The sequence below is a fragment of the Pan paniscus genome, chromosome 23 (genome assembly GCF_029289425.2).
Source record: "Pan paniscus chromosome 23, NHGRI_mPanPan1-v2.0_pri, whole genome shotgun sequence".
Taxonomy (NCBI): Eukaryota; Metazoa; Chordata; class Mammalia; order Primates; family Hominidae; genus Pan; species Pan paniscus.
The window spans coordinates 29,531,293-29,558,124 of NC_085927.1; the positions used below are offsets into that span (position 1 = coordinate 29,531,293).

General features: G+C 51.7%; 1 protein-coding gene across 6 annotated transcripts in view; it reads right to left on the bottom strand.

The window, feature by feature from the left end:
• The window catches only part of TXNRD2 (thioredoxin reductase 2), a 67,526-nt gene that overhangs the window by 28,811 nt on the left and 11,883 nt on the right, over positions 1 to 26,832 (bottom strand). For all 6 annotated transcript variants that reach the window (XM_063603442.1, XM_063603440.1, XM_008966665.4 and 3 more), the window contains exons 3-8: positions 16,293 to 16,349; positions 14,993 to 15,137; positions 14,319 to 14,393; positions 11,941 to 12,019; positions 11,390 to 11,452; positions 7,557 to 7,627 (exon numbers count right to left, since the gene is read on the bottom strand). In XM_063603442.1, coding sequence (XP_063459512.1) covers positions 7,557 to 7,627; positions 11,390 to 11,452; positions 11,941 to 12,019; positions 14,319 to 14,393; positions 14,993 to 15,137; positions 16,293 to 16,349 — 490 coding nt within the window. The remainder of the gene's footprint in view (positions 1 to 7,556; positions 7,628 to 11,389; positions 11,453 to 11,940; positions 12,020 to 14,318; positions 14,394 to 14,992; positions 15,138 to 16,292; positions 16,350 to 26,832) is intronic.

The following is a 26,832-nucleotide window of genomic DNA, read 5'->3' on the forward strand; positions in this document are numbered from 1 at the left end:
TTCTGTCTCCCCTTGACTGAGCTTGGACACGATCCCCCTACCTCTGCCATCTGTCCAGCCCTGGGCTCCCTAAGACCTGGATGCAAACAAAGGAGGAAGGGGGCTCCCAACTTGGGGCCCGAGGTGCACTGTGATGCCTGAGTGGCCTCTCTGGGGCAAAAGTGGCACGGTACGACCTTGCAGGCTGGGTCCCAGGCCCCACTGTGGGCACCACTCGCCAGATCTGGAGCTCCCGGCAGTGGGCCCCACGCAGACGTGCGCTGAAAGGAGTTCCTGGCGGCAGCCTGTGCCTGTAGTAGAGACGGACGAGGGAGGCCTCGTGCACGCCGCAGAGCCCACCGAGGGCCTGGGGCCGGGGGACAGGGAGCCTCCTTGGTGGAGGAGCCAAACAGGGGACGCAGTGCCCACTGCAGGAGGGGCACTGTGATGCCGGGCACCCTGAGTTGCCCACCTGGCCTCCAGGATGGGACCAGGTAGAAATGTCCCACCCGACTACGGGAGGCACTCAGGGGCCAGGGGAGCAGCCCCGGGGTCCATATTAATTTCAGCTCCATTTTAAAGGCGAGTTAAAATAAACATGGGGAATATTTATAAGGCAAATAAATCTGGCAGAAACAGCCCCTCCAAGTGTGAGTGGAGGCCTCCCCTCAGCCCCAGCCCAAGCTGATAAAATACAGAAATGCTACTGTAGACCCTCCGGGCTTATTTTGACTGCAGCAGAGGAATGTAACATGTAAACACTGACTCCCATATTACACTGTTACAACTTGCATTAACAGCGCCGGACAAAAGCCGCATTTTCACAGAAGCATCGTACAGGGATATATCTCCAGCTTAATTTTTAAAAAAACCATTTCCTCACATAAATCATGCTCAGAATGAAACGGGTGACTGATACATTGCAAACACTTTTTTTCTTAAACAATAACATACCTAGATTCCTTCTAAACGAAAGAGCTTTAAAAAAAATCTTCTAAATGTTTTTTTTCTGAAGAAAATAAACACTGCAGTTTCTTTCCTGAACAAAATATCTGGAGCTGTGTCTTCCCGGCCGAGCCGGCTGCCCCCAGCACAGGGTTGCAGAGGAGCGCTCCCCAAGCCCCAGCCACCTTGCTAGGGAGACAGCAGGGCCAGGGCACCCAGAGCACTGGGCCCCCTCCCCAGGCCCAAGCGGGCAGCCTCTGAGGGGAACAGGCGCAACCAGGGTGGCGAAAGTGCTGGGCTGCAGTGACCGTCACCGAAGACCCCAGTACATCGAGGGGCCCAGCAGACATCCTGGGGCTGCCGGACGTCCAAGGCCATTTCCCTGAAGGTCCAGCAGACAAAGCATCCTACAGGGGCTGGAGGGGCATCCAGACTCCACCCAGAGAAGCCTACGTGAAAGACAACCAGAGGCACAGGCAGAACTCAGGACGCCGAGTGAGAACAGTGCCTCGAGATGGGCACTGGGGCCCGGGCAACCCATCTCCACCACACCGCAGAAGAAGTGCAGCCAGCCCAAGGAAGTAAAAGAAAATCCGACTTGTGGACGCCCATAAGGAAAATACAGGGCTTAAAAAAAAAAAAAAAATCTTGGGGGTGGGGCAGGCCTTTCTGAACATGCAATAAATCAAAAAGCCACTAAGTGTAAAAGATTTAAGTTACATTAAAAAAAACTTAAACCATTTGTACATCACACAAGTTAAAAGACACTAGAAGCTGAGAAAATCTGCACCACAAGCGACAGAGGATCACATCCCTAATACACAAACCAGCTGGAGGGTAAGAAGAGATAAGAGAAGAGAAAAGCCAGACGTGAAAGTGGGCAAGGACCATGCTGGCGATTTGTGCAGCACACACGGGCATGCTCACAGACACACTCATCTCAAATGAGGCTGTGACACAAGGCTTTTCACGTAAATGTGTGAAAAGACCACTGATCACAGCAAATGCAAACAGAGTCAGATCATGTGTAACTCAGCAGATAGTCAAAGATTAAAAAAACAGTCTGGGTGCCGTAGCTCACGCCTGTAATCCCAGCAATTTGAGGGGCCAGGGTGATCACTTGAGCCCAGGAGTTCAAGACTAGCCTGGGCCACATAGCGAGTCCTTGCTCTAAAAAAAATAATCATTAGCTGGGCGTGGTGGCGGGCGCCTGTAATCCCAGCTACTCAGGAGGCTGAGGCAGGAGAATTGCTTGAATCCCGGAGATCAAGGCTGCAGCGAGCCATGATCGCACCACTGCACTCCAGCCTGGGCGACAGAGCAAGACCCTGTCTCAAAGATAAAAAAACAGATAACCCAGAAATTATGGCATAACAGGAAAAAGTGACTGGTGTGACAACAGAAAAACTTAAAATTTCTGCATGAAATACTATCACCAAGTCCAAAGACAAACCACGATCAGTGGGTCCAATGGAAGGCAGCAGGCAGTTGATGGAAACCAGCGCAAGCTCAGCACAGTCTCAGGAGAGTGTGGGCGCCATGGGTAGCAGTGACCGCTCTCAGGAGAGTGTGGGCGCCGTGGGTAGCAGTGACCGCTCTCAGGAGAGTGTGGGCGCCGTGGGTAGCAGTGACCGCTCTCAGGAGAGTGTGGGCGCCGTGGGTAGCAGTGACCGCTCTCAGGAGAGTGTGGGCACCGTAAGTAGCAGTGACCACTCTCAGGAGAGTGTGGGTGCACCGTGGGTAGCAGTGACCGCTCTCAGGAGAGTGTGGGCGCACCGTTTGTAGCCGTGACCGCTCTCAGGAGAGTGTGGGCGCCGTGGGTAGCAGTGACCTCTCTCAGGAGAGTGTGGGCGCCGTGGATAGCAGTGACCGCTCTCAGGAGAGTGTGGGCGCCGTGAGTAGCCGTGACTGCTCTCAGGAGAGTGTGGGTGCACCGTGGGTAGCAGTGACCACTCTCAGGAGAGTGTGGGCACCGTAAGTAGCAGTGACCGCTCTCAGGAGAGTGTGGGCGCCGTGGGTAGCAGTGACTGCTCTCAGGAGAGTGTGGGCGCACCGTGGGTAGCAGTGACCGCTCTCAGGAGAGTGTGGGTGCACCGTGGGTAGCAGTGACCACTCTCAGGAGAGTGTGGGCGCACCGTTTGTAGCCGTGACCGCTCTCAGGAGAGTGTGGGCGCCGTGAGTAGCAGTGACTGCTCTCAGGAGGGTGTGGGCGCCGTGGATAGCAGTGACGGCTCTCAGGAGAGTGTGGGCACCGTAAGTAGCAGTGACCGCTCTCAGGAGAGTGTGGGCGCCGTGGGTAGCAGTGACTGCTCTCAGGAGAGTGTGGGTGCACCGTGGGTAGCAGTGACCACTCTCAGGAGAGTGTGGGCGCACCGTGGGTAGCAGTGACCGCTCTCAGGAGAGTGTGGGTGCACCGTGGGTAGCAGTGACCGCTCTCAGGAGAGTGTGGGCGCACCGTTTGTAGCCGTGACCGCTCTCAGGAGAGTGTGGGCGCCGTGAGTAGCAGTGACTGCTCTCAGGAGGGTGTGGGCGCCGTGGATAGCAGTGACGGCTCTCAGGAGAGTGTGGGCACCGTAAGTAGCAGTGACCGCTCTCAGGAGAGTGTGGGCGCCGTGGGTAGCAGTGACTGCTCTCAGGAGAGTGTGGGTGCACCGTGGGTAGCAGTGACCGCTCTCAGGAGAGTGTGGGCGCACCGTGGGTAGCAGTGACCGCTCTCAGGAGAGTGTGGGTGCACCGTGGGTAGCAGTGACCGCTCTCAGGAGAGTGTGGGCGCCGTGGGTAGCAGTGACCGCTCTCAGGAGAGTGTGGGCGCCGTGGGTAGCAGTGACCGCTCTCAGGAGAGTGTGGGCGCCATGGGTAGCAGTGACCACTGCCCAGGCCAGGGGTATGGGAGGAGAGGCTCCTTTCTGTTTTGTGTCTTATCAAAAAGCTGATGCCTGAGTTACCAAGGACAGGGAAGCAGGCAGAGTACACATGGAATTGGCCTGTCAGCACAAAGTGTTAAGATGGAAGGGCAGCTCCCCTTGTAAAGCGTATAAGACCACCTCACAGCTACTAGGATGGCCACTGTCAAAAAAACAGAAAACATCAAGAAAACAGAGTTTAAAGGAAAAAATAAAAATTAAAGAAAGAAACACAGAAAACAACATGCACTGGCGAGGATGTGGGGAGCCCGGAGTCCTCCTGAGCTGCTGGTGAGAATGTAAGATGGTGTGGGCGCTGTTGGAAACAGGATGGAGGTTCCTCAAGACCATATGATCCAGCCATCCCACTTCTGGGTTTGCATCCAAAAGAACTGAAAGGTCTTCAAGAGGTATTTGCACACCTATGTTCACGGCAGCACTGCTCACAACAGCCAAGAAGCAGAGGCAACTTGGGTGTCCACTGACGGATGAATGGATAAACAAAATGTGGTGTGCCTGTACAATGGAATACTACTCAGCCTTAAAAAGAAGGAAATGCAGATACAACATGGATGAAAAGAATTCCAGACATGGATAGTGGTGATGGTTTCACGACATTATTAATACATTTAATACCATTGAACTGTATACTTAAAAATGGTTAAAGTGGGCCGGGCGTGGTGGCTCACCCCTGTAATCCCAGCACTTTGGAAGGCCAAGGCAGGTGGATCACCTGAGGTCAGGAGTTTGAGACCAGCCTGGCCAACATGGTGAAACCCCATCTCCACTAAAAATACAAAAAATTAGCGGGGTGTGGTGGCAGACACCTGTAGTCCCGGCTACTCAGAGGGCTGAGGCAGGAGAATCGCTTGAACCCGGGAGGCGGAGGTTGCAGTGAGCCGAGATCGCACCACTGCACTCCAGCCTGGGCAACAGAGTGAGACTCTTGTTTCAAAAAAAAAAAAAAAAAGGTTAAAGTGGTAAATTTTACACTACGTCTGTTTTATCACAATGAATAATTAGGAAAATGTGTCAGAAGCACTTCTGATGGTAAACAGATGCACCTCCAAGGTTTTCACTGCAGCATTGATAATGATGAAGAAGAGAAACTATTGAGATGCTTATTAACAAGAGAAAGGTCAAAGGAACTATACCACATCCATTCAAGGGAATCCAGTCCTGACCCCACACAAAGATGCCCCGTGAAGTGTGAAACAATGACAAGCAGAGCACGTGACACACCACTCACACACACACACACCACTCACACACACCACACACACACCACTCACACACCACTCACACACCACTCACATACACACACCACTCACACACACACCACTCACACACACACCACACACACCACTCACACACCACTCACACACACTGCTCACACACACACCACACACCACTCACACACACACCACACACACGACTCACACACCCTTCACGCACACACCACACACACCACTCACACACACACCACTCACACCACTCACACACACCACACACACTACTCACACACACACCACTCACACACACCACTCACACACACACCACTCACACACACTGCTCACACACACCGCTCACACACACACCACACACACCACATACCCTTCACACACACACCACACACACACCACTCACACACACCACTCACACACACAACCACACACAGTACTCACACACACCACTCACACCACACACACCACACACACACCCTTCACACACCACACACACCACTCACACACACCACTCACACACACACCACTCACACAACCACACACACACCACTCACACACCACACACACCACTCACACACACACCACACACACCACTCACACACCCTTCACACACACACCACACACACACCTCACACACCACTCACACACACCACTCACACACACAACTCACACACACACCACTCACACACCACACACACCACTCACACACACACCACACACACCACTCACACCACTCACACACACTGCTCACACACACCACACACACCACTCACACACACCACACACACACCCTTCACACACACCACACACACACCACTCACACACACACCACTCACACACCACTCACACACAACCACACACACTACTCACACACACACCACACACACACCACTCACACACACACCACACACACCACACACACACCCTTCACACACACACCACACACACACCACTCACACACACACACCACTCACTCACACACCACTCACACACACAACCACACACACACTACTCACACACACCACTCACACACACACCACACACACCACTCACACACACCACACACACACACCCCCTTCACACACAGCACTCACACCACACACACACACCACACACATCTGCACACACACCATGCACATTCGGGCACACACAGAGGTGGGACCCTTTTCCACTGGTATTTTCTCCTGGGGAAGGCTCGAGACTGCTATTGACCAAGCCTCTGCCGCCCTCTGGTGGCCTCTCTGCTCCCTGCCAGCATGAAGTCTCCACACCCCACAGGCAGGAGCTGCCTGGACCTGGGACCTCGGGATGGCCCCCTCTGTGGGCATCGGAATGCACTTAGTGACTCTGCACCTGCTTCCATGGGGAGTGAGAGCCACTTGCACGCTGCTAGCCTCCCTTCCACAATCAAGATGTTGTTTCTGAGGCCTTTGGAGTCTTTGCTAGATTTCAGGGAAACCCAATGTACAAATCAGAAGACAGTGCGGGTGTTAGATGAGGGCTGGGATAGGGATTGCTGGCTCTCCCCTCCTTAATGTTCTCCCTGATGTCCTTGATGGGACCCACTGGAACCCCAGGGCTCCTGGGAACCCCATTTGACAACCACTGACCTAGATAACAAACAGCTGACTCCGTTTATATGGCATTCCTGTTATTGTTATTACCTCCAAGGCAGCCACAGGACAGAGTAAATCAACAGCCCTGCAGAGGGGCACAAGTCACAGGTTTATTGTTTAGTTTTGAGACAAGGTCTCACTCTCCCAGGCTGAGCGCGGTGGTGCAATCACAGCTCACTGCAGCCTCAACCTCCTGGGCTCAAGCAATCCTCCCACCTAAAGCCTCCCAAGTAGCTGGGACTACAGGTGCACAGTACTATGCTCGGTTAATATTTTCAGATTTTTGTAGGCTGGGTGTGGTGGCTCACGCTTGTAATCCCAGCACTTTGGGAGGACGAGGTGGGCGGATCACCTGAGGTCAGGAGTTCAAGACCAGCCTGACCAAGATGGTGAAACCCCATTTCTACTAAAAATACAAAAATTAGCCAGGTGTGGTGGTGGGCGCCTGTAATTGCAGCTACTTTGGAGGCTGAAGCAGGAGAATCACTTGAACCTGGGAGGCAGGGATTGCAGTGAGCCAAGATTGCGCCATTGCACTCCAGTCTGGGCGACAGAGTGAGACTCCACCTAAAAAAAAAACCAAAAAAAAAAGCCCAGATTTTTGTAGAGTTGAGGTCTCACTATATTGCCCAGGCTGATGCTGATCTCGAACTCCTGGCCTCAAGCAATCCTCCCGCCTCAGTCTCCCAAAGTGCTAGGCTAACAAGCATGAGCCACCACACCTGGCCACAAATAACAGGCCTTTTTTCCTTCTTTTGGGTAAACCGGAACGAAAGCCCCAGGAGCCAAGCACCAGCACAGGCTCTCAGGGTCCAGTGCTCACTCTGGTGAACAAAAAGAGGACCCTATCAAGCACGCGCAGGCCTTACGTTTTTCCAGGGGATTCCTTCAGCCAGAAGATGTCATCACTTGTGATTCCATATTCCAAGGCACCTTCGATCTGTCAAGACAGAAATGACCCCTTGGACAAGAGCTCCATTTGGCCTGTCCTAGGGCTTCCTTAAAGAGGATGCCAGCTTTGCAGAATCAACCAGAGCTGTCCCAGGGCACACATGCACAGGGCTTCCCTGCTGCCAGTCCTTGTCTGCAGGCTGTGGCCTCTTTGGGGCTGCAGATGGCCTGTCTGCATATAAGCTGCTGCACTCCAGGTCCCGGTGCCCTCGCAGGGTACCTTTCCCCTCTGTTCCCCAGGACCCTCCCCTTGACCCTGGTTCAGAGCAGGATACAGGGCCTGAGGTGGGTACAGCAACTGCAGGGGCCATACAGGCAGACAGCTGGGACCCCTCAAGTCTGCCCGGGTTCTGGACAGACACATCAAACAGACAGGGGCATGCAGCCCCAGGGAGCAACACCTGGGTTCTGGGGGATCCAAACTCAGAGAGAGGAAGTGGGGAGAGAACAGGTCAGCCAATCAGGGCCAGCAGAGCTCAGGTGTGTCTGCGCGGCAGGGGTGGCCTACAAGGCCAGCCAGAGGAGAGGAGGCACAGGGGGTAAGTGCCACAGGCTGAGGTGGGCAGGGACTGAGAGGCAGCTCTGAGGGCACCTGGCTGAAGCCAGGACGGACTTCACACTCTTGAGGGCTGGCCGGGGCGGGCTCTGAGCCCAGAAATCATACAGGTCACCTGAAGAGGGGTGGCCAAGCAGGTGGGAAGGCCCAGGGTGAACGTCCCCTTAGCGGCCATGAGAACAAGATGTGCTGGTGGAGGAAGCGGATCTCAAACAGTTTATGCTTCCAATTGGCAAAAAAAAATAAAGTCAGGAATTTCTCAGGTTTGCTCAAGGAAAACCGAAAGGTCTGGCAATCAAAGGGACTAAAACGCAAGCAAGCCTTGGCAGACACCCTGGGAGGGTGTGGCGGGGAGAGCGGAGCAGCCCTGAGCTGCCTGCCTCCTAAGGACCAGGAGCGCCTGCTGGATCCCCTGTGAGCCCAAAGAGCCGTCAGCAGCTGCCCGTGAGGTGCAGAGCAGGGCCGGGCCAGGCCAGGGCCCCTGTGCAGTGCTCCCTGGTGCGGATGCACGTGCAGCTCTGCCTGGGGCCTCAGAGAAGCCCAATGACCGCTGGGTGCTGGAAGCTGGCTGTGGCCTTCTTTAAGCAGAACCACCATGAGCCCAGCTGCCAGGAGAGGGGATCACTGGGACCCTGTCTGCAGCAGCTGCCTTGAACAACTGCACAGTGTCATCCTACAAAGTCACGCAGCCCTGAGCCCCACCTCTGTGCATAAGCAACCTGCCCCCTCTAGAGGCTGCTGTGGCTGCCTGGCGGCCAGACAAGTCCCATGGCCTCTAAGGACTGGGGGTGCTTGTGCTCCTCGGGGCCGCTCCTTTCCCTGTTTCCACAGTAAGCACAGGACGAAGTGGAGGCTGGGGTCACATCCAAGAAGTGGCAGAACCTCCCCTTGCTCTGCCTCCACCGGACTGCCCCTGGGTCTAAGTCAGAGGTGGTGCGGCCTCCAGGCCGAGAGAGCCGTGGTCTTCAAGAGCTTGGCTGCAGCCTACTTAGAGGCTTGGAGCAGGCGGCACACGGTTCCCTGGGAGACCCGTGGGGACTGGTCTCAGCCAAACCTCTCTGCTCACCCCCAGCCCATTTGCTTTCCCTGCTGCAGCTGCCCCCCAACCCCTCACCCCGGGGCCCCTTCCTCAACTCTGCCCCCACAACCCACAAGACTGGGCCAGGAGTTATTCGCCTCTCTGTTAAAAACAGCGATAAAACTGGCAAGAACTGTGAGATTCAGAATTACGGAAATTAACCACAGGCTTGCAGCAACATAGGGAACTAAAGTCAGGAAAAACAGCTGAAGCTGAGTGAGAATGGGAGCTCCAGGGTGTTTTAACTCACTCTGGTCCCACTCCCACCTCAGCGGCAGCCCTGAACAGTGACGTGTCAGAGAGAACAGAACTCAGCTGGGGTCTTTCAAAGCCCCCCGCAAAGAAGAGTCAGAGTCAGCAACTATAGGGTCATCTTTATCCAACTTCACTGGAGCTCAGCCAGAGCTAAAAGCCTTTCTCTGGGGGCATTTGTCTGAGGTTTTCTTCTCACAGCTGCCTGAGGGGGATAGGTAACAGTTGGAGCCAACAACAGACTACCCAAAAAGCTTCAAAGGAAAAACCAAAGTATGAGATGTCTGCTGGAGCTTTGAAAGGTTCCAGCATATTCCTGGGAACCTAGGCCAGGCACACGCACAGCACTGTGCACACATCAGGAAGGACCAACGAGGCCCTGAACCCTCACCTCCAGCTGACCTTGATCTCTGCAGAAGCAGGAAGTGAAGGCTAGGGCAGAGCTGTCTGCTGCCTGCTGAGTGTGGAAGGCATCCCCTCCAAACGCACACAGAGTCCTCAGCAAAGACCGGGAGAGTTCTTAGTTTAGGGAAATCTCCATGCAGTTCTTAGCTGACCACTAAGCTAACCAAGTAAAGACTTCAGTGGCCACATACAACAAAGAATAAGAGTCTACAAAGTCAGTTCCGAAAAGTCACCAAATAAGCAGCTGTAACAACAGAATCCTGGGGCAGAGGGAGAATCTGGTTTCCAAAGTTACCGCATTAAATTATTTGAAATGTTCAGCTTTCAATAAGAAAATTACAAGATACGTGAAGAAACAAGAAACCATGACCCTTACACCCCGCTGGAAGGAATGTAAAACACAGTCATTGTGGAAAACAGTCTGAGGTTCCTTGAAACGTTCCTTGAAAGATTCAACATAAAGTTACCACATGACCCAGCAGTTCTGCTCCTAAGTGTAACCCAAGAGAAGTGAAAACTGAAGTCCACCAAAAAACTTTGCAGATGTTCACAGCGGCACTATTCATAATAGCTAAAAAGTGGAAATAACACATGTGTTTATCCAAGCAAGAAGATAAACAAAGTGTGGTCTATCCACACAATGGAATAGTATCTAGCCATAAAAAGGAATGATACTGACACACACTACAATGTAGGTGAACCTGGAGGATGTTATGCTCAGTGAAGTAAGCCAGTCACTAAGGGACACACACATACGAGTCACTAAGGGACACACACGTACCAGTTACATGAGAAGGACTTACATGTACGATTTCACTTACACGAGGTGCCTAGTGTTGTCACATTCATAGAGACAGAAAGTAGGTGGTGGTTGCTAGGGGCTGGGGGAGGAGGCGCTGGGGAGTAGGGTTTAATGGGAATAGAGTTTCAGTTCGGGGATGATGGAAGGAGTTCTGGCAATGGATGGTGGTGACTGATGGCCGCACAGCTCTGTGAATGTACTAAAAACCACTGAATTGTACCCTAAAAAAGGCTAAATTTTATAGCGTGTGAATTTTATTTCAAACTTTTTTTAAACTGGGGGACGTGAAGGAGGAAGATGAAGAATGAGGCTTATATCCTGAATGTTCCAACATTCTGAGGCTGAAGGGAAAAGGGAGAATCAGCAATGGAGACTTAGGAAGCAGGATCCCGGTGTGGAAGGGGACGGATCCAGCGGGGCAGGGGGAGAGCAGAACGAGAGCTGTCCTGAGGATCTGGCAGCGTGGAGGCCACTGGGGACCCCACATTTCAGCAGTGTGGATTCAAGAGAATTGGAAAGCAGAAAGTGATTATAGTGAGTATAGGGGGAAAGGGTGTGCAAGCTGCTGCTGTGGGAAGCACGTGTGTAAAAACATATCCCTCAAAGAGGCCAGGAATGGGCCACGGCAGCAGGGACGCTGTGCTCTGGGGACACTCACGTGCGTGGGGTATCTTGGCCGCCCTCCAGTAGCAATGATGATGTGATCGGCTGACAGCAGAATCTGAGAAGAAAAAGAGAAAGCCGTGGGTCAGACAGGTGCATGGTGATCACCCCACCGGAGGGCCTGAGCACCACAGACCTTGGCCAGCAGTTCCCACGGCCCCTGCCCTGTAGCGTGCACCCTTGGCCAGCAGTTCAGAGGCCCTATGGAGCTGGAATCCCATCAACCATCAGCCTGGCGGGAGGGGGACAGGCAGAAAGCACAGGGAGATGTTCTAACTCCAAGCACTTCAAGGCACCCTCAAATCCCCAAAAAATCCTGCAAAAAGGGTGTGGTCACCAACCCTGTTGCCATGTCACTCCGAACAGCAGGGCAGCAAATTATTTGATCATGTTAAAGACAAGTGCCCAGCCTCAAAAGAAGCCACCTTTTTGATTCCAGCAGCACGTGTTACTAAGAACAGCACCCAGGCCAAACACAGCTGCAGTTGGTGCCCAAGGTCTGCAGAAGGGTCCACAAGGAGCCACGCGAGTAAGTCAGATGCTCACCTCTTTCCCACCTTTGGCAACGCCGCAAACCGTGTGCTCGTCAACAAAGCTGGCTTTGATGTTAAAGTACTTGACTTTTCTGAAAGATAAAGATAAGATTTTCAAACACTTCCTCTGCAAATTAAACCTCACCAACTGGATCAATAGGGAACACTGGTAAAAGGGAGCTCCAGCCCCCAGCAGGGCCTGGTGCTGTGGCTCAGATGGACCAAGAGGTAAGCGGCAACCATGCTGAGAAGCATGGAGGGGATGTGGGGGCATCTCGCCTGTTCCCCAGGGATCCCAGGGACATGTTAACCACAGGTGTCAAAGCAGGGACGGAAGCCAGCTCAGCACAGTCCTGAGAGGCCACGTACAGCCCTGGTGTGCAGCGAGAGGTGGCTGGACCTCTCTTGGGGACAGTCCTCATCACCCGGACATGTTCCAGCAGGGAGCTGTGGTGCCCGCCAGATGGTGTCACCTTCTGATTTCAGGGGTGTGGTAACACCAAGAGAACGGGCACAACAAGGCTGGCAAAACAGTGGCTGGGAGCATAGTGCACAGAAACAAATGACCCACGCTTTTTTTTTTTTTTTTTTCTGAGTCAAAGTCTCACTCTGTCGCCCAGGCTGGAGTTCAGTGGCACGATCTTGGCTCACTGCAACCTCCACCTCCCAGGTTCAAGCCATTCTCTTGCCTCAGCTCTTGCCTCAGCCTCCTGAGAAGCTGGGATTACAGGCTTGCGCCACCACGCCTGGCTAATTTTTGTATTTTTAGTAGAGATGGGGTTTCGCCATGTTGGCCAGGCTGGTCTTGAACTCCTGACCTCAAGTGATCCACCCACCTCAGCCTCCCAAAGTGCTAGGATTACAGGCATGAGCCACCGCGCCCCACCCTTTTTTTTTTTTTTTTAAAGACATCTTCTCACTCTGTCACCCAGGCTGGAGTGCAGTGGCATGATCATAGCTCACGGCAGCCTCGTTTCAAGTAACTGGAACTATAGGCATGGGCAACCATACCTGGCTAGTTCATTTTATTTTTTATAGGGATGTAGCAATAAAACTATGTTGCTCAGGCTGGTCTCCAACTCCTGGGCTCAAGTGATCCTCCCACCTCAGCCTCCCAAAGTGCTAGGATTACAGGCATGAGCCACTGCACCCGACCAACACTTTCTAATGACAAAAGGACCGTGCTGCAGCAAGGGTTCTGGGAAGGCTCTGCCTCCTGCCTGAGCCTGCCTTCTCCCCACTGGCAAGCCTGTGCCTCTATGGGCTGTCTGAGCTGCGTGAAGTTCCTACAGCAAGAGCCCTTCAATCACCTCGACAGCCAGGAAGCAGCCATGGGACACAGCCGGGCAATGCTCATGGCAGCACTTTTCAGAAGAGTGAAAAAGCAGAAACAGCCCAGGTGCGCCCCAGCCTCCTTCTGCAGGTGGCTCCGGAGCAGGCAGTGGGCTGGGCCTGTTTGGTGCCCGTCCAGGAGCTGCCCAGGGCAGGGAGGAGGGAGGGCAGAGCCTGCTGCCCCCAGGAAACTGTACCAGGGGATACAGAGCCCCACAGAGAAACACAGAAATGCCACAGCACAATGTGGCTTAGCTCCCTGGATAGGGGAGAGCTTGTGAGGTCCAGGTGGAGGGCAAGCAGTTGGCTTCCTGGCTCCACTTTCCTGGATTTAGTGAGCACAAAACTGCTGCCTGCTGTGAAGCCCCAGGAAGACTCGCCCTGGGGCCAAGCAAATGGTGCATGAGGAGAGCCACCAGACCTCTGCGGGACCACTGTCCCCTCCACAGCCCCGGGAGAAAGGCTGGGCCAGAGGCGGTACCAGTTTCAGGCATCTGCTGTGCTGGCAGCTGAGCCCCAGGAGAAGGTTGTAGGCAGGGGGAGCATCGGCCTCTGTGCTGGAGATCCCCCAGGGGCTGACAGGAACGGTGACCAAGTAGGGACATTTGCTCCAGCGGAAAGCACCAAGCTCCTGCACCCACACCCAAGGAGCTGGAGGTGTGCAGTAAGAAGGGGGTTCACGGGGTGGGGGCTTGCCACTGGGATGACCCTCACCACGTATTAGCCCCAGGCCTAGCTATGTCCACGCTCTCTGGCCTGAGGCCTTCCAGCCCCAAGTGCCTCCTCCCTGTGCAGCCCTGGGCTCTGGCCATTCTGCCAATGTGGCCTCACTCATTCCTTGGCAGCACCTCTAGGCTCTGCTCAGCAGCAAAGGGCAGTCTCCCCTTCCCCTACAGTCACTCCCATCTGCTCCTTGTCCTCATCCCCACCCATGAGCAGGACATGAACCCCCAGAGCCTGCCAGAGCATGCTCTGCACAGTAATTAAGTGTGTGTCCAGGCACAGAATGCCCAAGAGAAGGCCCAGAGGGCGGCCCATTCCCGGAGAGAGCTTCAGTACCTGTCCTGAAGCTGGACACGGTGGCCCCAGTTCAAGGATTTCACGTGATTTTGAACAGCTTCTGCCATCTTCCTCCTGTGAAGATACGAAAGAAAATGTAAAATCCACAACACAGGTGTTAGCTGCAGGGCCTCACAATGGACTATTAGATTCAAATGGTACATTCATAGAAATATCAAAAAACAAGAGTGCTTTTAAAGGTGGCAAAATGTGACATCCATCCCTACGTGCAACCGCCTGTCCCAGGCTCAGGGCTGCAGACCTTTGGACTCACAGAAAAGAGGGGCTCTGACCCACGGCTCTCCAGATGCAGCTGCTCTGTGCCCCAAAGGCTACCCACTGCAGGCAGAGGCCTATCTGAGCCACTGTGGTTGTGGCTGGGCCACGTGGTCCCCTTCCCAGAAGAGCTCAGCTGAAGCGGCCTCCCACCCGCACTCCTGGCCTTGGAGATGCACTGTTCTTGGTGGGGCTGTGCTGTGCGTGGCTGTAGCATCCCTGGGCTCCCCGCAAAGGGGAGCAAACCCTTCCCCAGTGACAACCAGAACTGTCTCCAGACATTCCCAAATGTCTGAGGCAGACAGTGCAGAGTCGCCCCTGGCTGAGAAACCCATCCTACGGCCCACTCCCCATGAGTAGAAGAAAAGCACTGGAATGCCACGGCGCCAGATCCTTACCAGTCATGCGGCACGGGCTGGGCCACCTCCCAGCCATAGTTGGGGGCATCTTGGATCAGGCCTCCCAGCAGTGCCGCCTGGTGCATCAGCTTCTTGGGGATGCAGCCCACGTTGACGCAGGTGCCGCCGAGGCCCCACCGGGTGCCTGGGACGTGGGAAGAGCACATTTGAATTTATGTTCAGGTGACTGCTGGAGGCTTCCCTGTTCTTCTAGAGTGTTTGGAATTCCTTTAAGTTGCTTTGTAACTCTAACACAGACCAGCTGACATGCCACACGAATCTGCTCTCTATAACTGTACTCAAAAATAAAAACAGTTGTTTTTACTTTTTAATATTTATTAATGTATTTATTTGAGATGGAGTTTTGCTCTTGTTACCCAGGCTGGAGTGCAATGGCGCGATCTCGGTTCACCCCAACCTCCGCCTCCCGGGTTCAAGCTATTCTCCTGCCTCAGCCTCCCGAGTAGCTGGGATTATAGGCATGCGCCACCATGCCCGGCTAATTTTGTATTTTTAGTAGAGATGGGATTTCTCCATGTTGGTCAGGCTGGTCTTGAACTCTCAACCTCAGGTGATCCGCCCGCCTTGGCCTCCCAAAGTGCTGGGATTACACGTGTGAGCCACCGTGCCCGGCCTATTTTTATTTTTAATTAAAAAAAAATTTTTAGGCTGAGTGTGGTGGCTCACACCTGTAATCCCAGCACTTTGAGAGGCCGAGGCGGGCGGATAACCTGAGGTCAGGAGTTCAAAAACAGTCTGGCCAACATGGTGAAACCCTGTCTCTACTAAAAATACAAAAATTAGCTCGGTGTGGTGGCACACGCCTGTAGTCCCAGCTACTCAAGAGGCTGAGGCACAAGAATCACTTGAACCCGGGTGGCAGAGGTTGGCAGTGAGCCAAGATTGCACCACTGCACTCCAGCCTGGCTGACAGAGCGAGACTCTTTCTCAATTAAAAAAAAAAAAATTTAGAGGTAAGTTCTCACTCTGTCGCCCAGGCTGGAGTGCAGTAGTGCAATCATAGCTCACTGTAGCCTCGAACTCCTGGGCTCAAGTGATCAAGGCCTGCCTTGGCTTCCCAAAGTGCTGTGAGTACAGGCGTGAGCAACTGCACCTGGCCAGAGTCGTTTTCGATAATGGTCAAGAACTTTAAAGTAATGATGAGTGAAACAGGACACTGTCCAGAAACCATGGACAGCAGGGCTGAAGGACTTTGGTGTCAGCTGCCCTCTGTACAGGAACTGGGCCCACCTCCCACCTCCTTCCCCAGGACACCCGGCTCCCATAGGGTGCTGCCTACCTTGGGGAGAAGGTTCCACGTAGTCCACCACGGCCACCTTCCTTCCCAGCTGAGCGGCTGGAAGGATAAGGAGAGCAGCAGGTGAGCATGGGGAGCTGGCTCAGGACTCAAGAACAGGCACTCCTCGGGGCTTGTGAGGTCCAGAAGAGTGTGGGCAGGGCCTGGGCCTGCGGCTGCCCACACAGTGGCTGAGCTGCGCAATGCTAGGGACCCCTGATCTGCCTCTGCGCTCTGGCCCGCTGAGCTGCGCAATGCTAGGGACCCCTAATCTGCCTCTGCGCTCTGGCCTGCTGAGCTGCGCTGCCTGCTGGCTCTGCATTGAGTCTTCCAGCCTCTTTCTGGCACTGCCCACCCAGCTGCGCTGCCCACAGGCAGGAGCCCTCAGACCTCTCAGGGCCCGCAGCCTTTGTACCATCCACCCCTCACAGTGCTGGCATCAGCCCCACCTGCCCCTGCACGTTCACGTTCACCATAAGCCCAGTGCCCACCCAAGCATCCCTGGGTGGCATCCCCCAGGTAGCCACTCACCGGGAATGGCTCCTGACTCAGAGGCTCTCCCTTGCCCCTTCCCATCCCAGCCAGAGCCCCCTAGGTGGGCATTCGCTGCCTCACTCTCAGGACCAGGACACCAAAGCTCAGGAGAAGTGACGCAGCAGCCCCAGGGTGGGCCAGCCCCAGAGCAGGAGCCGAGACCTGACTCCAAACCACACTTCCCGCTGCAGAGCCACCCAGTTGCCCTCCCAGCCAGCAGTGTGGCCACCCAGGGCCACAGGTTCTGGGGCCAACTCAGAAACCATTAGCCAGGACCGGGCATGGTGGCTCACACCTGTTATCCCAGCACTTTGGGAGGCTGAGGAAGGTGTATCACTTGTGGTCAGGAGTTCAAGACCAGCCTGGCCAACATGGTAAAACGTGTCTCCACTAAAAATAAAAATTAAAAAATTGGCCAGGTGTGGTGGTGCAAGCCTGTAGCCCCAGCTACCCGGGAGGCTGAGGCAAGAGAATCGTTTGAGCCCAGGAGGCAGAGGCTGCAGTGAGCAGAGATCACACCACTGTACTCCAGCCTGGGCGACAGAGCAAGACTCTGTCTCAAAAAAGAAAGAAAGAAAAAAAAAAAAAAAAAACATTAGCCAGGGCTAATTTCAAGCTTCCATTTGCCCGGGCTTGGGCACTGCATCAGCAAACTTCAGGCCTTGGACTTGACTGCCTCCCAAGGCACACACAAATCTCATGAACCCTAAAATGCCAAGGAAAGTGTTTGATTCGTGGCTATTAGAAAGCAAGATTAGAACAAAGTTTTGTAAGAGTTCATTTTTAAAATCCATTTTGCTTGGCTGGGTGCAGTGGCTCATGCCTGTAATCCCAGCACTTTGGGAGGCCAAGGTGGGCAGATCACGAGGGCAGGAGATCGAGAACATCCTGGCTAACACGGTGAAACCCTGTCTCTACTAAAAAATACAAAAACAAAATTAGTTGGGCGTGGTGGCAGGTGCCTATAGTCCCAGTTACTCGGGAGGCTGAGGCGGGAGAATGGTGTGAACCCAGGAAGCGGAGCTTGCAGTGAGCCGAGATTGTGCCACTGTACTCCAGACTGGGTGACAGAGCGAGACTCTGTCTCAAAAAAAAAAAAAAAAAAAAAAAAAAGCTAATGTCCACAAGGCGCAGTGGCTCACGCCTATAATCTCAACACTTTGGGAGGCCGCAGCAGGCAGATTGCTTGAGCCCAGGAGTTTGAGACCAGCCTGGGCAATATAGCAAAACCCTGTCTCTACAAAAAATACAAAAATTAGCTGGGTGTGGTGGCGCGCGCCTGTGGTCCCAGCTGCTCGGGAGGCTAAGGTGGGGGGATGGCTTGAGCTTAGGAGGTGGAGGTTGCAGTGAGTCAAGATTGTGCCACTGCACTCCAGCCTAGGTGACAGAGCAAGACCCTGTCTCAAAAAAAAAAAAAAAAAGCCAGTGTGCCAGTGTGTAACTCCCACATCTGACCACAATGGAGCAGCAGGGCCCAGATTTACCCTCCCCCTGAAGCAACCCAAAACCCAGGTAAAATGCATGAAACAACGGGCTTTCAGGTACTCCACGTCAGGTAACAAAGGACCTGAGAGAGAGGAAACAAACATGGTGAGCCCTGGGGAGTCTCCAGGACCCAGCACTGCAGACTGGGGAAGATGGGGAGAATCCAGCACAGGAGAGGGCTGAGAACTGGGGGAGACTGAGGCAGCCAGAGGTCATGCACAGAAGACAGTGAGGAGGGGGCTGCCCAGAGAATCTGAGAGATCTGATCGGCACATGTGTCTTGGGAAACTACCTGAGACCAGACAGAACCACCTGGAAGGACTGGAGGGGACAGAGCCCACACAGGGCAGGGGACAGTGCCTGTTCCCAGAATCTGGACTGGGAAAAGCATATAATTCCTGGGGCGTTGGGTCATGCCCCAGTAGTTGAGAATCATTAGCCCTAGACTGGGCACTGCTCCATACCCACCTAACAAATCTTTTGCAGAAGACCCAAAAGGATCAAACTGACTCTTAATAACTGCATCCCAGAACAGAGCTCAATAATAGTATTTCTAGAAATACAAAAATGCCCAGAACCCAACAAGGTAAATTCAAGTGTCTGGCATTCAACCAAAAATTACCAGTCACACAAAGAAGCAGGAAAATACACCTATAAAGGGGACAAAAAAAAATCAGTCAATGGAGACTGACTTGGAACAGACACAGATGTCAGAATTAGCAGAAAAGATCAATAAAACAGGTATTCTAACTATTCCATACTTTTTTATTTTTATTTCCTTGCTTAGATGCCTCACTTGTGTGCCCTAACTCCACCTTATCATATATGATGAACTATCTGTTCATGTGTCTGTCTCGGTAACTAAACTGCAGAACTCCGTCAGTCAGGGGCTTTGGTCCTGGTTTGTCTTTGTTGTTCCGGGTCCTGGCCCAGAGCTTGGACCACATTAAGTATTCGAATGGTTTGTTGAAGAAATTAACATGTTAAAAACAAACCTTTCTCACAGAACACTGTTCCTCCTTCAGTGTTCAAGATCCCAGACCTTTGGGTCCCTTTTTACCTACTTACTCCCTATCAAAAGTTCTCTCTCCTTCGACTCCAGGGTGGTTTTATAAACCTCTTATGCATCTCAACTTGCACTATATGGTAGCTACTTCTCACAGCTACAGACTTTTGGTGTGGGAAGGATCTTTTTTTCTCTTTTTTTGAGATGGAGTCTAGCTCTGTCACCCAGGCTGGAGTGCAGTGGCGTGATCTTGGCTCACTGCAACCTCCACCTCCTGGGTTCAAGCGATTCTCCTGCCTAAGCCTCCTGAATAGCTGGGATTACAGGTGCGCACCACCATGCCCGGCCAATTTTTTTGTATTTTTAGTAGAGATGGGGTTTCACCATGTTGGTCAGGCTGGTCTTAAACTCCTGATCTCATGATCCGCCCACCTCGGCCTCCCAAAGTGCTGGGATTACAGGTGTAAGCCACCATGCCCGGCCAGGAAGGATATTATATGCAATTTGTTCTACCTGCTTACCTGAAGTTTGAGTCTCCTCCATAACATCCTCACCAAGTGCTCACCTATGCCTGGTGCCTTTGTCTGGGAATGTATTGCCTTCCCAAGTGGCCATTTAATTTTGGGAACTCTCCCAATATAAAATTTCTCCTCATATTAATTGGAAATGTTTTCCTATAACTCTTAACTATCTCCACCCCCTCTCCCACATGCCCACTCTTTAAAATTTAAAACTATTTTCTTTTCCTTTCCCTTAGGTTTTCTCTTTTTGAATTCCTTCAATGATGACTTTCAAGGATAGATTCCTTCAACTAGGATAGTTTAGGTCACTTCTCTCCAAATGACCCACCTTCTCCAAACCTCTGTTCAGAAGGGGCTGCGATGCTCCCAGTAGGAAGTCTGAGGCCCTAAAAATGGGCAGCTCTCGACCTGTCCTGGCTCTGGGCTGTATCAGCCTTGAACTCGGTCACATCAAACATCTGACTTATAGAAGTTAACAAGCAGACTGGGCGTGGTAACTGACGCCTGTAATCCCAGCATTTTGGGAGGCCGAGGCGGGCAGATCACCTGAGGTCAGGAGTTCGAGACCAGCCTGACCAACTGTAGTTTCACGACCAGTAGTGAAAGCTCGTCTCTACTAAAAATACAAAATTAGCCAGGTATGGTGGTGGGCGCCTGTAATCCCAGCTACTCGGGAGGCTGAGGCAGAAGAACTGCTTGAACCCGGGAGGCAGAGGTTGCAGTGAGCCGAGATGGCACCACTGCACTCAAGCCTGGGCAACAAGAGTGAAACTATGTCTCAAAAAAAAAAGTTAACACAGCATTCACTGAAACCCCTGAGGCTTTTTTTTTTCAAATCTTGTAGACTTCTGACTGGTACAACTGCAGCTGCCTTGCCTGGTAACTTGGGTACCTGGTTTGTGGGTCCAACTGCAGGCCATTCAGGTAGACTTGATTTTTTTTTTAATTTTAAAAAAGGCTCTTTTTTCTTTTTTCTTTTAAAGAGACAGGGTCTCACTTTGTCGCCCAGGCACTGGTGTGCAGCGGTGCAATCACAGCTTGCTTACGCCTTGACCTCCTGGGCTCAAGCAATCCTCCCAGCTCAGCCTCCCAAAGTGCTGGGACCACAGGTACATACCAACGCCCAGCCCTCAGTGGTTTTGAGGGATTAGTGTATCCCCAGACCCTCCGAAGGGGAGGACAGTGCCTTATCTCTCTCTTTCTTCCACCAAGAAGGCCGCAACCGGCCTTTTAACCTTGATCCAAGCGAGGTTGAAAAGCAAACAGGGCGTTCATCTTCATCCTTTATAGCCACATAGCCACATCTCCCGCCCACAAGCAGATTCCACCACCCCCCGCACCCTAAGGCCCAGCCTCATCAGCTGCAGCATCTTCACCTGGCCTTTCACACTGAAGCAGAAGGGGTGACGGTTTACTTTCAGCTGCATGGTCTCCATCATCCCGTAGACCCAACAGCCGAGCTTCCCCTCTGTCCCTTCTCCTCAGCTCACTGCCCCACTAGCCATTCTGCATGTTCAAACAGTGCAGGAGCAACATGGAAGATATAATCAAAGGCTCAAGCTGGATTGTAGAGATGAAAACTACAATACAGGAGATGAAAAATACACTGGACGGGATTAATGGCAGGTCAGATGTTGCAGAATCTTTTATTGGTGGGTTTGAAAACATAGGAATAGAAACTATCCAAAATGAAACGCAGAGTAAGAAATGTTTCTAATGAAAACAGCATCAGTAGGTTGTGGGGAAGCTTCATGCAGCCTAATATACATGGAATTAAAAGTCCCCACATGTGAGGGGAAGAAGGAGGGACTCAAGGCCAATGAAAAGAGAAAATCCTAAAAGCAACCAAGACACACTACAGAGACACTAAGATAAAAATAGTAGCAGATTTCTCACTGGAAACAATGCAAGCCAGAAGTCAGAGGGGCAAAATTTTTAAAGTACTGAAAAAAAAAAAAAAAAAGCGGGGGGCCAGGCATGGTGGCTCACGCCTGTAATCCCAGCACTTTGGGAGGCCAAGGGGGGCGGATCACAAGGTCAGGAGATGGAGACCATCCTGGCTAACACAGCGAAACCCCGTTTCTACTAAAATCACAAAAAATTAGACAGGCATGGTGGCATGCGCCTGTAGTCCCAGCTACTCAGGAGGCTGAGGCAGGAGAATGGCGCAAACCCGGCAGGCAGAGCTTGCAGTGAGCTGAGATCGCACCACTGCACTCCAGCCTGGGCGACAGAGCAAGACTCCATCTCAAAAAACAAAACAAAACAAAACAACAACAACAAAAAAGAAGGCAAAATAAAGACGTTTTCAGACATACAAAAGCTGAGAGAATTCATTACCCCCAGAGCCATATTACAAGAAATGCTAAAGGATGCCCTTAAGGTAGAAGAAAAATACCAGATGGAAATGTGGATCCTCACAAAGGAATGAAGAGCACAGAAATACAATGGGTGAGTATGTGAGATTTTCTCACACGATTTAAGTATATTTTAAACAAAAATAATAATGATGTATCGTGGATTTATAACATGTAACAGTAAACACATGATATAATAACAGAATGAAGGTTAGGAGGGGTGGAAGAGATGTATGCTTTTTTAAGGGTAGACTGGCAAGTTAAGGTACATGCCATAAACCCTAAAGCAACTCAAAATAAATCAAAGACCTAACTGTAAGAGCTTGAACTATAAAATGCTTAGAAGAAAACACAGGTGTAAATCTTTGTGATCTTGGATTTCTTAGCTATGATACCAAAATCATAAGCAACAAAGGAAAAAAATAGATAAATTAGGACTTCACCAAAATTTAAAACTTTTGTGGCACAAAGGATACCATCAAGAAAGTGCAGGGCCGGGCATGGTGGCTTACGCCTGTAATCCCAGCACTTTGGGAGGCCGAGGCGGGTGGATCACCTAAGGTCAGGAGTTCGAGACCAGCCTCAACATGGAGAAACCCTTTCTCTACTAAAAATACAAAATTAGCCAGGCGTGGTGGTGCATGCCTGTAATCCCAGCTACTCAGGAGGCTGAAGCAGGAGAATTGCTTGAACCTGGGAGGCGGACGTTGCGGTGAGCCGAGATTGTGCCATGGTACTCCAGCCTGGGCAACAAGAGCGAAACTCCGTCTCAAAAAAAAAAAAGAAAAAGAAAAAGAAAAAGAAAATGCAAAGAGGCCAGGCACGGTGGCTCATGCCTGTAATACTGGCACTCTGGGAGGCCGAGGTGGGCGGATCACCTGAGGTCAAGAGTTCAAGACCAGCCTGGCCAACATGGTGAAACCCCATCTCTACTAAAAGTACAAAAATTAGTCGGGTATAGTGGTGTGTGCCTGTGGTCCCAGCTACTCGGGAGGCTGAGGCAGGAGAATTGTTTGAGCCCAGGAGGCACAGGTTGCAGTGAGCCAAGATCACACCACTGCACTCCAGTCAGGGTGACAGAGCGAGACTCCATCTCAAAAAACAAAACAACGGCAGCTCACACCTGTTAATCCCGACCCTTTGGGAGGCCAAGGTGGGTGGAACACTTGAGAGATCAAGAGTTCAAGACCAGCCTGGCCAGTATGGTGAAACCCCGTCTCTACTAAAAATACAAAAAATTAGCTGGATGTGGTGGTGCACACCTGTAATCCCAGCTACTCGGGAGGCTGAGGTGGGAGAATTGCTTGAGCCCGAGAGGTGGAGGTTGCAGTGAGCCGAGATGGTGCCACTGCACCCCAGCCTGGGCAACAGAGTCAGACCCTGTCTGAAAACAAACAAACAAACAACCAAAAAACAGCTGAAATGTCCAGAACAGACACATCCATGGATATCGGAAGTAGATTAGTGGTTGCCAGGGGCTGGGGAGAGGGGGGAAGAGACTGACTGCTAATGGGTACAGGGTATTTTGGGGAGAAACTAAAATGTTCTTGAATAACACAGGTTTGAACTGCACAGGTCCACTCATACATGGATTTTTTTTCAATAAATATAATCCCTTGACCGGGCACAGTGGCTCCCACCTGTAATCCCAACACTTTGGAAGGCCAAGGTGGGCGGATCACCTGAGGTCAGGAGTTCGAGACCAGCCTGGCCAACATGGTGAAACCCCGTCTCTACTAAAAATACAAAAATTAGCTGGGCGTGGTGGCAGGCACCTGTAATCCCAGCTACTCGGGAGGCTGAGGCAAGAGAACTGCTTGAATCCAGGAGGTGGAGAGTGCAGTGAGCTGAGATTATGCCACTGCACTCCAGCCTGGGTGACAAGAGCGAAACTCGGTCTCAAAAATATATATATATTATCTCTCCATATCAGCAAGTTCCAAATCTGTAACCAAACTCGGATTGGAAATACAGTACTCAGCTGGGCGTGGTGGCTCATGCCTGTAATCCAGCACTTTGGGAGGCTGAGGCAGATGGATCACTTGAGCTCAGGAATTCAACACCAGCCTGGGCAACATAGCGAAACCTACCTTCTCCACCAAAAAAATACAAAAAGTAGCTGGGCATGGTGGCGCCTGTGGTCCCAGTCACTCGGGAGGCTGAGGTGGGAAAATCGCTTGAACCCGGGAGGTGGAGGTTGCAGTGAGCCGAGATTGCACCATTTACTGCAGCCTGGGCAACACACGAGACCTTGTCTCAAAAAAAAAAAAAAGAAAGAGAAAGAAAGAAAGAAAGAAAGAAAGAAAGAAAGAAAGAAAGAAAGAAAGAAAGAAAGAAAAGAAAGAAAAAGAAAAAAAACGGTATTCATAGGATGCAAAACTATATATACAGAGGGCTGACTCTGTATCTGTGGGTGCTGCAGGGCCAACTGCCTGACTCCAGTATGCACGAATTTCAGTGTCCATGGATTTTGGTAACAGCGGGGGTTCCTGAACCCAATCGTCCTCGGGTACCGAGGGACAAATGCATACGTAATGTGAGGTATATCTCAATAAAACTATTCTAAAAATATGAAACACTTAGGGATGTATCTGATAAAATATGTGAAAGACGTATACATTGAAAACCACAGGCCAGGCACCGTGGCTCATTCCTGTAATCCCAACGTTTTGGGAGGCCGAGGTGGGAGGATCATTTAAGCCCAGGATTTTGAGACCAGCCTGGGCAACACAGAGAGACCCTCATCTTTCTTTTTTTTAATAAAAAAAAAAAAAAACTTGAGTAAAAAAGAAACTACAAAATGCTGCTAAAAGAAATGAAAAAATACCTAAATAAGAGATATACCACACGACCCAGCTGGTCCATTTTTAGGCACTTACCCAAAATAATTTAAAACATATATCCACACAAACACACAGACAGACATTCACAGCAATACTGTCCACAATGGCCAAAAGGTGGAAACAATTCAAGTGTCCAGCTACAGGGGAACACGTACACAAAACGGCACAGCCATAAATAGAACACTACTCAGCAATGAAAAGCAAGAAACCATCGACACTCGCGCCAACGAAGATGAGTCTCAAGGTCATTACCCTGAGTGAAAGAAGCCAGAAGAGGAAGATGACATACAGCAGCATTCCGTTTATACGCAATTATAGAAAATGCAAACTATAGTGACAGACAGCACATGCCTGGTTGCCTAGGATGCAGAAGTGGGGGAAGCCGGAAGGAATTGCCAAGGTTTCAGAAAATGTTGGGGTGTTATGGGCTGAGCCATATCCCCTCAAAATCCCTATGTGGAAGCCCTAAACCCTAGCACTTCAGAATGTGACTGTATTTAGAGATAGGGTCTTCAAAAAGGTAATTAAGTTGGCTGGACACGGTGACTCATGCCTGTAATCCCAGAACTTTGGGAGGCCGAGGCAGGCGGATCACTTGAGGCCAGAAGTTCGAGACCAGCTTGACAAACATGGTGAAACCCCATCTCTACTAAAATACAAAAATTAGCCAGGTGTGGTGGCAGGTGCCTGTAATCCTAGCTACTCGGGAGGCTGTGGCAGGAGAATCGCTTGAACCCAGAAGACACAGGTTGCAGTGAGCCAAGATCTCACCACTGCACTCCAGCCTGGGTGACAAAGCAAGACTCGCTTGCAAAAAAAAAAAAAGAGGTAGTTAAGTTAAAATGAGGCCATAGGCCGGGCGCGGTGGCTCACGCCTGTAATCCCAGCACTTTGGGAGGCCGAGGTGGGCGGATCATGAGGTCAGGAGATTGAGACCATCCTGGCTAACACAGTGAAACCCCGTCTCTACTAAAAATATAAAAAATTAGCCGGGCGTGATGGTGGGCGCCTGTAGTCCCAGCTACTCGGGAGGCTGAGACAGGAGAATGGCGTGAACCCGGGAGGCAGAGGTTGCAGTGAGCTGAGATCACACCACTGCACTCCAGCCTGGGCAACAGAGCGAGACTCCATCTCAAAAAAAAAAAAAAATTAGGCCATATACAGGTACAGTGGCCACACTTGTAATAGCATTTTGGGAGGCTAAGGCAGGAGGATGGCTTGAACCCAGGAGTTTGAGGTTGCAGTGAGCTGAGATCACACCACTGCACTCCAGCCTGGGAGGCAGAACAAGACTCTGTCTCCAATAAAAAGCCAACAAAATAAAAGGGCATCCACCTGATCCATTAGGACAGGTACAGGTAGAGATTAGGACATAGACATGCACAGAGGGACGACGACTGCCATCTACAGCCCAAGGGAGAGGCCTCAGAAGAAATCAGCCCTGCCCGCACCTCGATGATTTCTAGCCTCCAGAACTGAGAGACAATAAGCATGTGTTGTTTCAGCCGCCCAGTCTGTTATGGCAGTCTGTTTATTACGGCAGCCCTGGCGGACTAACAGGGGGTGGAGGACACACTCGCCAATCTTGACTGCGGTACTGGCTGCACGGACACATGCACACATCAAGAATGATCAGGTTGCCCATTTTGATAGGTACAGTTCATCTCAAAAAAGCCACAAAACCACGTCATCCTCTGCAGGGAAATGCCACTCTCATGAAAGGCGGAGACATACCCAGGAGCTGTCCACATTCCGGATTAAAGGGGATGCAGGTCTCTGCAGCTGGTCACTCCCAGC